The 12,139-nt window shown below is 40.4% G+C and overlaps 1 protein-coding gene across 1 annotated transcript; it reads right to left on the bottom strand.

The window, feature by feature from the left end:
* Positions 1–253: 253 nt before the first annotated feature.
* On the bottom strand, positions 254–661 carry LOC123233862 (protein BTG2-like). Its single transcript, XM_044659897.1, has one exon. It carries the CDS (start codon positions 659–661, stop codon positions 254–256), a length of 408 nt encoding a protein of 135 aa, XP_044515832.1.
* Between the last annotated feature and the right edge of the window lie 11,478 nt (positions 662–12,139).

Genomic DNA, 12,139 nt, shown 5'->3' with positions numbered 1-12,139 from the left:
TCAGGAATTTGATGTGTTCCCAAAAATGATGTCCACTTTTCTGTGGACTATTATCTCCAATGCTTGTGATAGGACACAGTCAATCAGTTTCAATAGAAGGTGTTCTCTTTACATGTGAGCAATGAATCCGAGTCCTTTCCTCCAATTTTTATAGCTATTGGAATGGTTAACAGTTTTTGAAATGGACCTTCCCAGGCAGGCTGAGTTCCTCCAGTGTGCTGGAAGTTTTGTACACCTTGTCCCCTGGTGTAGGTCATGGAGTGAAAAATCCATAAGAAGATGGACTGGGCCCTGCCTTATAGAGGACACAAATTGATCCATCTTCCCCAATTTGGTAGGACACTTCATAAGGGTCCACCCAAAGGATCAACTTCCTGGGTAGCAGATGGTATAGCTGAGGCAGGCTGAATCCAATCTGTCTGGCTACCTTGCTGATGATGGTGTCCATCTTGTGGTTGATTAGGATACAGCAGTAGCCTGAATCTTTTAATGGCTTTTCTGGGAACCAGTGGCATTTATAGTGTTCCGTGAGTGCCCCTTGAAGAGTCCTGATGAAAACTTGTAGCCTCTGTTCACTTACACAGCCCCAGGTCCTCAACAAGTTGGAGAGGAACCCCACAACTGTGGTGATCTCTGGGAGCATATTGGCTCTCTTCCCCATCTAGCATGTCTGGCTCATCTCAGGTAGACTGTTGGTGAGAGGCATGGCAGGAGCAGTGATGTTGGCACCAGCAGCAGCAGGAAGGGGAGAGTTCACCACACTGGACCAGCCACTACTCTGAAGACTCCAGCTGAGTTGACTTCCAGACCACCAGAGATTATAAGAGCAGTAAATGCTTTCTAACTTATTCATGACTACCATGGCCTCATCTTCATTTTTCCTCTGGTGACCGTTAAATATACATACAACTATCCTCCTCAATTCCTCGAGATCCATAGCTTGGGCATTTTTCTGAAATCCCCCATGCTAAGGGGGATTGTCACCCTTGGTATAGCGTGGACAAGCTGCACTTTTTATGTATTGATGTTGGATCATTTTGTATGAGTTATCTTCCTGATTTTTATTCCTAGGATTTTTATCACTCACTCCTTAAGTTGTGATTCCTGGAATCATTATTATTATTATTCCTATCATTATTTCTATAGTTATTATTCAACTGGGTGTTATTTCTGATTACTCTTAACAAATTCCTACAGTTCATCATTGTGTGGCCCTTCTCACAGAAGTGGCAGGTAAGGGATTGATGGTTAGATTCTTGGAGAGGAGCTATGGTTTCTCCCCATTTTTTCAGTTTTTCTCTTAGCATTTTAACTTCTGTCTTTAAATCCTCTACTGAGTCACTATTTTCCTCACATTTTTGTGCATGGCCATTAAAAACATAAGAAGCTACCCTCCTCAATTCCTCAAGATCCATAGAGTCCCAGTTTGGGCAGTCAGTTTTAAAGTAGTCTTTGACCACTTTACAACAATTCTCAATGAATAGTCTATATACTTGTCTAATATCTCGTTTTCTGGTCAAATCCAAGTCCATATATGTGCTGCCCACCTCAATAAGTCTATCCACAAACTGGGAGGGAGTTTCATTGGTATATTGTTTGGTCTCTCTGAAATTTGACCAGCTTTTAGGCTTATTAGACAATAATGCTTCTCTGCCTTGGTAGAGTTTTGTGTAATCTGGGTCTGAATTGTAATTCCATTTAGGATTCTGGACTAGACAATTAATTACTCCCCTACCTTTCTCTTTATTGACAAGAGAGATAATTCTATCTTTCTCACTTCTTGTTAGAAAGGTTTCCAGTAGATTTTTCAACATCCATCCAATTGGGGTAATAAGTTTGGAATATATTCTCTAATTTTTTCGTAACTAATATTGGTTCTGACTCAAAAGGAGGCATATTTTCTTTGAATCTAGCTAAATCTTGAGGGTTGAATGGTGTATGGTGTCTTATAGGCACCAACTCCCCGTTTTTATTGAAGGCGGATACTTCCCTTAAGGGGAATAAGCTATAGGCTGCATCATTTTCTGTTCCTGACTCTAGGTTCCCTGTTTGGTGATTAGTGGAGAAGGGAAGGGAAGGGTTTTGGTCAGCAGCAGGGACTTAGGGAGGGTCCAGTGGAGTAGTGGGAAGAACAGAGTCAGAGTGGGACAAAGACTCTGATAATGAGGAGGTATGGAGAGATAAGTCTCTCTTAAGCTGGAGTTTTCTTCTTTTTAAATACTTTCCAAGGATTTTTATAGATGCCATTATCTCCTCTATACTCTCCTCCACATTGTCCTATCTTGAGTTACAATCAAGCTGAGCTTATGGTTTCCAGGGTTGTTGTATATTAGAAGGGGCATTTGTTTGGGTTGGATAGGAAGTGTGTTGTACTTGGAGAGGCTGAGATGAATCTTTTGCTAGTCTCTCTAGGATCTCTTTCAATCCTCTCTGAGAGAGGTAAAAATGAGCCATTCTACCTCCAAGTATTATAAGCACACTCAAGTACAGTGCAAGATATACCCCCTTGTAATATGTTCTGTGGGATAACGAACCAGCAGAGAACCAACATTTGTCCAAGTTTAGTTATATAGTTGACAGCCTGGAGGACGCATTTATTCACTAAGGTGTTCAGTGGTTCTGACCACATTTTTGTTTACTTAATTGTTAAACTGATTGTAATTCCGTTTTTTGCCAGTACATGGTGCTACTGGCTAGATTACAAGGGCTAGGGTTTTAAGGTGAAGGTGTGAGAATTTACAGGTAAGGGTGTGGTCCCTTTAAGTACTTCACACTTTTAAGTATGTCACACCTTGATTTGATGATTTAATTAACTTTTGGGTGGAGGGCAGGCTAGGAACCTTTTGTCTGAGGCTAAGTATACTTAAGTATAGTTTAAGTAGCTGCTAAGGGTAAAAAAAACACTAGAATCCACATGCTTCCTCTTATGGGCAAAATGGGGCTTTTCTGAGGCAAATGGAATTTTTATAAATTACTTTTTGCCTTTTTGGGGCTCTAAAAGCCTCTTAAGGTAAAAAGGGCCAGTTTTTTTTGTGTTTCCTGATTAATTTCCCCAGCTTTCTTACTTTAATTCTAGAGAAATATGGAGCTTGGAAAAAAGAAAGTTTTTTCAGGAGTAAAACAAGGTTAAAACTGGTTAATTTCAGCTGTAACAATCACTCTCTCTAATAACAAAACTGAGCTAAGCTCAATGACTTTTCTCCAGCTTTTTACGGAGATTTTTTTACGAGATGAAATTGTTTTGGGCATGGAACAGAGATGCTTTCCCTCTGAAAGGAACTGAAAACTTTTCTCTAGGTGTGGCCCTCACAGTTAGTTAAAAAACAAAGCAGCTGCTGCTGATAAGGAAAGCAACCAGTACTGAGTACTGGTGGCAGGCAAAATAACTAGAAGATAGAATCCTCTCTCCAGGGTGGGAAGGGGAGGTTGGGGAACCAATTCCCTAGGTGGGGTTTTATGACCCTGCAGCTAAAATTCAAACAGCTGTGTGCTATTTATTTTAAGATAAAAGGAGAAAAAAAATTTGCACTCACCTCTTCAGCTGTGTTGAGTTGAGATTTACAGAGTGAAAGAAGAGGCAAGAAAATATCAGAAGATTGAGGGTAGTTGGCACAACCTTAGTGGTCAGCCAAATGTAAGGAGGAAAAGTGGGGTTTTGGTTGAATATATTAAAAGGTTGGTCGCCAGGGGAATTGAACAATTATCAATTCTCAATTAAGAATAACCTCAGGTTAAAATGATGTTTAAGGAAGCTTATTTACAAATATATAGGAGAGAGTAGAAGTAGAGAGATGAGAAGAGGGTAGAATAAGAGATTTGTATTTAATTCTGGGCTTTATTCAAGCAGGGTTCCAGAGGCCCATCCAGAGTCTAAAAGTCAATTAACAAGGGTTTTAGCCACAAGGGCTTCTCACAATCCAGGGAGCCTCCTGGAGGCTAGTACCTCCTGAGAGGTTAAAGGAGTCAGCCTTCTTCATTCACCACATGTAGTTCTAAGAGAGAGATTTAAGAGCAGTCTCACCAAGGTCTCAGGGTCCCAGGTCCAGCATTCCTCCACATCCAAGCAAGAACCAGAAGATTGCCTTCAGGTCCTGTTCACAAACCAGAAGACCCAGCCTAGCTGACTGAGGTCCCTTTTTAAAGGGTCCTCTTTTGCATCAAGCCTCCTCTTAGTTTACATGTCCAATCACAACAGATGCTTTTCTTAGGACTGCCCATGAGGCAGTCAGTAAATTCTGATTTGTTACTCTAACACATGTAGGTTACAGACCAACCAAAAATGGAGATGTTTAAATCTAAAGATGGGCATTGTAGATTTAATCTAATTATTAGGAAGGAAGGAAGGAGTAAAACTAGACTTCTGAAATTTTTTCGGCTATGTTCCTTTAGTCCTTTCTCAGAAGCCCCTTCCAGCTCTGGAATTCCCTATCAACAAGCATTTAATAAGCACTAAGCCAGGCACTGTGCTAAGTGCTGGAAAGACAAGGAAAAGCAAAAACAATAAGAGGTCACAATTAAAAAGGGGAGACAATATGCAAACAGCTATGGACAAACAAGAAACTGAAGATAATCTCATAAAGGCATCCTGATTAGAAGGATTGGGAAAGGCTTCTCACAGAAGGTAAGACTTGGGGGCAGCTGGGTAGCTCAGTGGATTGAGAGTCAGGCCTAGAGATAGGAGGTCCTAGGTTCAAATCTGACCTCAGACACTTCCCAGCTGTGTGACCCTGGGCAAGTCACTTGACCCCCATTGCCCACCCTTACCACTCTTCCACCTAGGAACCAATACACAGAAGTTAAGGGTTAAAAAAAAAAGAAGGTAAGACTTTACTTGAAACTTGGAGGAAGCCAAAGAAGTTAGGAGACAGAGATGAGGAAGGAGAGATTCCAAGGCATGTAGGACAGCCAAGGAAAATGCTCGGAGTTAAAAAAGGAATGTTGTATAGAATAGGGTACACATAACTTTTATATGTACTGGGAAACCAAAAAATTCATGTGACTTACTTTATTGTGATATTCATTTTATTGCAGTTGTCTGGAACCAAACCCATAATATCTCTGAGGCAGGCCTATATGTTGAGTAGTGATATGTATATAAAATCCAGTTCAAGATATCCAATAAGCAGTGAGACTAGAGGTCAAGAGAAAGGTTAAAGCTAAATTAATAGATCTAAGAATCTTCTACACAAAGACTGAATCTATGAAGAATGATGAAATCACCAAGACATATAATATAGAAGGAGAAAAAGGCCCAGGACAGAGCCATAGAATACTCAAAGTTAGTGGACATAACCTGGATAAATATCTCTCAAAAAAGACTGAAAAGGGCAGTCAGAAAGACAGCAGAAGTTCTTGGAGAGAGCAGAGTCAAGAAACCTATGGAGAAGAGTGTGAACAGGAGAAAATCAAGGAGTAAAAGTGGCAGAAGCTGTAGAGAGGTCAACATAAATAAGGATTGAGAACAGGTCATTAGAGGTTTCAATTAAACAGTCATTAGTAACTTTGAAGAGCACAGGATCAGTTAAATGATGAAGTTAGAATCCAAATTCCAGTTTAGAACAGAGAAGAGAGTAGAAGTGTTGATTGACAATTGATTGTCAGGCCATTGTCTTCTCAAAGAGGTTAGTCACAGAAGAGCTAAATTAAATTAAAGGGACTAAATTATGGAAGACTTTGAATGTCAGGCAGAAATATTTCAACTTTACTCAACAGGAAACTACTACATATTTTTAAACATCTATCTCTATCTAATGGTACCCGGATGGACATATCTATTTATTGACTATTGGTCATTTTCAATAGACAATCCATAGTACACCAAATAGGCCGAGAAAATAATAAATTTTGCCTTTGTTGACGCCTTTATCCCCAAGGCTAGTGGTCATTTTGGACATACTTTTAGGGACTTAAAACACACTTGTGAAAATAGTTAAATAAATATCCTTATGGTGAAAACAGAGGGATTATCACAAGTAGCATCTGCTAATTAGTTGATTTCATGGATACTAAAGTTAATGGATATTATAAATTATCTGCATATTTATGTGATATAAAAGAGGCAAATGAATAATAGGAGTAAAAATTCCACATATCTGAATGAAACTTCTTATATTACAAGAAAACTCTGGAGAAGAGATTGATTAACCAGAGCAGCTAGAAGTGAGATTAAGTTTCAAAGATGACCGCAGATGCAACCACTGGTGCCACAGAGATGGGTACAGTAGTGGCTGCACCCATAGGCAGGGATCTAACTTTGCAATAGCTGCTAGAGTGGTAGCCATATCACAGTGACTGTAGGAAAAGAGAGAAGCCTCTAAGCTCTTAATAGGCATTTGCTGATATGAGTTCTAAGACTAGAGTCTGAGCAGTTCCAGTATACCTAGCTCTAGCAGGCAAGCCTCCACTCTATAATAATAATTATTATTATATATACATATATATATACATAAATAATAAAAAATAAGGAACTTGGTAGGAGGAAGGTGAGGAAGACAGGAGTTGTGTGACTTGAATAGACTGATTTTGCTGGTATTGACTGTTCTTTGGGACTGATGAAAGGATAATAAAGACTTATCTCCTCTCTCTGTGTCTGTCATAAGAACTTTCCACATGATTTTCCCAACTTATTTAAGCTATTTCTGGTTCCCGATTTCTGTATCCTATAGTCATAATTAGAAAGATATGATCCATCCCTGATAGCCATGATCCATAGCTTGTTTCTATTTATTATGTGCAAGGTGAGAGTAATGGAAGATACCAATGAATAGCTTGGTATACTGGGAACTGAATAGGTCAAGAGGTTCAGTATCTCACTAAAATGCAAGAGTTTTCTTTCACAAGTTGGGAACTGAGCTGACTGAGATGAAAATATCTTCATTTTTATTTTAATAAGTGAAAATAGACAAACCACATGACTTGAGACCATGCACTTCTGGGTTAATAAAACAATTAGCCAGATGGAGGCAGCTTAGGCATATTAATAAGTCTCAGAGAGGCTTCTGCTCCCCCAAGAGAAGGACAGAATAGAGTAGAACAAGAAAAAGGCACACCTATTGAAACCTCAGTGACAGGAGAAAAGTATGGTCCAGGATAATTGGGTCTGTAAGTTGTGCATTCTGATTAGCTAGTTTTCAAGATAAGATTATATCTCTCAAGTGACCAGCCAGTGGTGGATGAGGGGAGGGACCAGCTTTGCATCAGGGACCAGGATAAAAGGGAGGCCTTCTGCTCTTATATTTTGCACTTCTTGTGGGCTGTAATACTTGTAACAAGGGCTTATGAATGTCCATTCTCATGAGAATGAAATGAAAGAGCCCTTGGCACACTGACACCCAGTTCACAATCCTCTCATCCTTACTTCCTGTCTTGGAATCAAAATCGTGTATTAGTTCCAAGGCAGAGAAGCAATAAAGATTGGGCAATAGGGGCTGTGACTTACCCAGAGTAGCACAGCTAGGAAATATTGGAGGCTAGATTTGAACCCAGGACATTACATCTCTAAGACTGGCTCTCAATCCAGTAAGCTACATAGCTGCTCCCTGCAGGAAACTTTTTAAGATCCTAATCCTATTACTCAATGTGTTGGCTTGTGTTTCCAGTGTGCCATCTGCAAATATAATAAGTATGTCATCCATGCATTGATAAGAATGTTAAAAAGGAAAAAAAATTTTTAACTTAAAAAAATATTCAAGTGGCAAATGCAAAACCTCCTTAAATGTTTCACTAGAGACTTCTACCATGATTGCTATTAAACCATTAATGACAATCTTGGGGTCCAATCAGTTCAATAGTTCTAAATACAGGTTAAAAATTTAATACAGTCCTAAGCTTCAATAGCTTAAAGTATTGTGCTAACACTTTTGGGACATCCTGTACTTTTCAAGTAGCCCATATCTTTTCATCTTTTATATGGGATAGTGAGAGATCCTGGCAAATGTTTCATTGCAATTTAAGAATGTTATGTCTATGTAATTTGAGCTAGTAATCCTGTCAGAAAAGGAAATGTAGTTAATCAGGTATGAGTCATTTCTGAATGAAGCCATGTTGATCACTCCTTTCATTCATAGATATACCCTAACTATCTCTTGGGTTTGAACTCGGGTCATTTCCAAATCCAGGAATCAAAAAGACCTGAAAATTAGTTCAAGCCATTTGCCCTGATTTTTTTTTTTATCTCTCCTGTCATTAGTTTGCCAGTGAGTGCAGCTAGCCCTTGTTCTTTGGACTTTGGTTAATACATATTACAAAATGTTTAAGTTTCCTCTTTCCTCTAAATTTTCTATCCCATTCAAACCATTATTACCTATACACCTTTGAACAGAGCATGTAAGCTTTCTTCATCTGTAAAATGATAATGTTGTACTTTATTATCTCTAAGTTTCCTTCTATTTTATGATTTTATCTTTAGGTAACAAATTATGTTACAGATCAGGTTGGAAGCAAATTGTGAATGATCTTAGAAATAATAGTTGAATATTTAGATCAGCTCTGGTCTTTGATCATTATAGATAAAGAGGCTCCTTAGCACCCCAGCCCCAATTGCTCTTACTTAAGTAGATAGAGTAGATCAAATAGAATTTAAGAACCTGGAAAGACTTGTTTCCAAAAATATCTCCCTTGCCCGCTGGCTATAGTGCTTAAAATGGCAACATTACTCACCACTTGAGAAGCTAGACATTTCCCTGTAAGCCCTGTTCAAATGCAAATGTTATTTGTGATGAAGGATATATTGAGCCATTACCTTCCATTAATACCTTACTTCACACATCATATTGGCTGGCAGTGATCCCGATGCCCAAGGGGTAAGGTTAAAACAATGGTAAGTTTTGATAGGGAAAACAATAGAAGAAGGAAAGTTTCAGAAAATAAATCAAAACTTGAGTAGAATACACTTGGGAGGGGGCCACAGTAGGGGTCACTGTCCAGCCATGAGACAACAAAATGGCCGCAGGGATGGAGTCAAAGTCACTGAAAGGCCTGGAGATGGCTCTGCATTTTTGCTCCTATGACAAAGGGCACCTGTTAAAAGTGTATCTTGTTCCGATCCCCCTGACCACCATTGTCTTTCTAGTGGATATATATGTAAGTTTATAAGTAGCCAGTATAGAGCAACAGTGGCAGGTAATAAGATTGCAAAGGAAACATAGCACACTGTTCTAAAGATGGAAAGTTCATCATTTACAAGCTATATCATATGTTAACCAAAAATCACATGCAGAAAATATATGCTTAATGAGAAGTCATAAAGGACTTCTTGTCAGTCTTTTAGTCCTAATGTATGTAAATTTCAAAGAACTTCCAGACATCTGCAGTAACATCAAATGGTGTCAGTAATTTTGAGATGATGGGGATATGTTTAAAATTGTATTTACAATTCTGAGATAATTTGGATATGTTAATGAACTAATCCCAAGGTAGCACAGATAAGACTATTTCTGTCCCAAACCAAAATCCTATAAAAATGAGTTCCCAAATTCATGCTCCCACCCCCAGCACTCTACCATCTCCATCTAGGACCATGTTGCCCAGTGCTCCTAACTCGAATCCAGTGACAACTGATTAGTGAGTGATTCTCAGTGCTTCTCCCCTCCCTCAATTCTCTTCTTGATGCTGCCTGCCTTCCTCTACCACCCCATCCTGTCCATCTGCCTCTGTATCCTGCCCATCTTTTGTTCCATTTCTCTCACTCCTATACCCTCTGTGCCTTATTAAAGTGTGATTACAGGCTCACTGCCCACTACCACTGTCTTTCCTGGCAGGTACCCAAAGAAGCAGGCATGCCTACACCATTTCATAAGTTCATGAATTAATTAGCAATTCAATTGACACAGGAAGCAGGGTACTCCATTGACTGTCTAATTAGCCCAGCAGGTCAAACTATTGGGAATTTCAGCCTAGAGGGGTCTGCTTATTCAGAGGTATTATCTTGCCCACCTGTCATCTTACCTGTTTCACTACCTGCTTCCCCATGTACCTGAGCATCCATTCACCTTCCTATGCTCCCACCTGAGAGCACCAAGACTTTTATTCTAGTAGGAAAGGGAGATAGTCTGCTAGCTGTATATTTCCTCTCAATTGAAATGTGTGGAAAGAGTTTAAAACTATATAAGGAATTGCAGGACAGGTTTTTTCCAGTGTGCCTAGTCTCTCTGTCTCCTGCCCCTTCTTTCTCTTCCCCTGCTTTTCAGAGTATCTCCCTGGCCCCTTCCCTCTTTCAGTTTCCTCTTCATTTACTAACCCTGCCCCTCTCCAACTCCCTTCCCACATATCACCTGGTTTCCTTCTCTCCCCTGCACTGGTTCCCAAGCTGTGACCTGAGGCATCTCCAACCCTACTCCTAGCTTCCTTCTCCCAGCTGCAATCTAAGGCACCAATGTCCCCATGCTGTTGCCCCATCCTTCCCTCTACCTTTCCCTACTGAATTGCCCCATTGAAGCAATCCACTCCCATCCCATAGCTGTGTCTACAGCCACTCCTTCTTCTAGTAGAGATAAAAAGTGGAAATATTGCTTGAAGAGTAGAGAAAAAGGAGCTGTTTTCTGAGCTCCAGTAATCATTCCCTGGAAAAGGAGCAGAGCTCATGTGTCATGAGTCCTGGGCTATTTTTAAGACTAGGATAGAGTTACAATTAAAAATGATAAAGACTGATATAATAAGAGAAATTAGTAGTTTAATTAAGGCCATGCTGATAGAGACAAATCATAGACCACGTGCCTGTAAGTATTTAAACTGCCTCAGCCATTTTTACCTTTTGTATCTTCCCCGGCCCGGTAGCTAAGAGCGTGACTTCCTCCTGACCCAGGAGACTTATCCCCTCTCTTACATCATCATACTTCCTGTTTGACATGAGGAATCATGGGAAATGTAGTTTCAAAGTCTCCCACATGTCCATAGGGAGTCTGCTTGACACTTCCCTGAATTTAAAACAAACAATAGTCAAGGGAGGAAAAATATCCCTTTCTTTCCAGATGAAATACTATTACATTGGTACCACTAGAAGCAATGGAAATAACCTGTGCAATTGTGAGCCTATGCAAGGGAGTTTGGGGCAGAGTGAATCATAAACAGCATGTCCCTGGTCACTTTCAGGAAATGGGATATGTAGTTCCCATGCCCACTAGAGACCCTCAACAGGTTTTTGGACACCTATTGGAATGCAAGAAAAATGTACCAGCATCTCCTAACCACTGCTTGTCACAGTGATAGAAAACATTCTCTGGGCAGGTAGGCCAAATAGCTACCCAATGGTTACAGAGCCCTTGTCACTCTAAGGACTGAATTTCCCATATTGTACTGGGTTAGGGAAAACAACCATAGGAAGCTGGTGTCTGCCACCCTGTTCAAATGAAAATGGTATTTGCAGAATAGGGCTAGGCCAGGTCCTTAGGAAGACAGCAATCTACATGAGGAGGCGACACAAGTTCTATTAAGGCCCTCTGCCCCAAGGGATATTCCTCCTCCATCACTTGACCCACTAGCTAAGCAGGACCCTGATAGGGTTGAGGCATTTCACAGATGGCTCCAGTTCTGGAGGGAATCTCCACTGGATAGCTACCACCTTCCACCCTGCAACCACCACCTCTTTGACTGGCTGATGGCACAAGACATAGCACCCAACAGACAGAGCTAAAGTCCATCCATCTAGCTGTGAGGGACTTGGGGAAGCAATGGAACAGTTCCCTCTGGATCTCTACTGAATCCTGGGAAGTTGCCAATGGACTTGCAGCCTGGTCTGACAGGTAGGCCCAGGATGACCACCAGATCCAAAGCCAATCAGTATGGGGTAGTAAATTTTGGAAAGACATGGCAGCATATGCACAAATCCATCCAATCTAAGTCAGTCATATCTCTGCCCACCTAGGAAAGCCTGTGGAGGAAGTAGAGCTCAACTAGGTAGTGAACAATTTTTATAAGACCAGCAGCCCAGACTACCCCTGTTACTGCACAGGACATTTACTATAAAGAAACAAGACTTGTGAAATGGGCATTTAGGGAATGCCAGCTGTAGACATTGCTTAAAGAGGCAAAGTATCAGTATTCATTGACCAGATCCCTGGAGAATGTGAGATATGTACTGCTTTCTGCCCCTGGAAATGTGGACTTATGGGCAGCATTGTTAAGGGGCAGGAGCCTCATCAAA

This window comes from Gracilinanus agilis, chromosome 2 (assembly GCF_016433145.1).
Source record: "Gracilinanus agilis isolate LMUSP501 chromosome 2, AgileGrace, whole genome shotgun sequence".
In the NCBI taxonomy this organism is placed as follows: domain Eukaryota; kingdom Metazoa; phylum Chordata; class Mammalia; order Didelphimorphia; family Didelphidae; genus Gracilinanus; species Gracilinanus agilis.
This window is presented reverse-complemented; position numbering and strand designations above follow the sequence as displayed.

What these genes read in the sequence shown, in the direction of transcription:
- LOC123233862 (XM_044659897.1), bottom strand. Translation starts at nt 661, where the DNA reads ATGGGGAAGAGAGCCAATATGCTCCCAGAGATCACCACAGTTGTGGGG.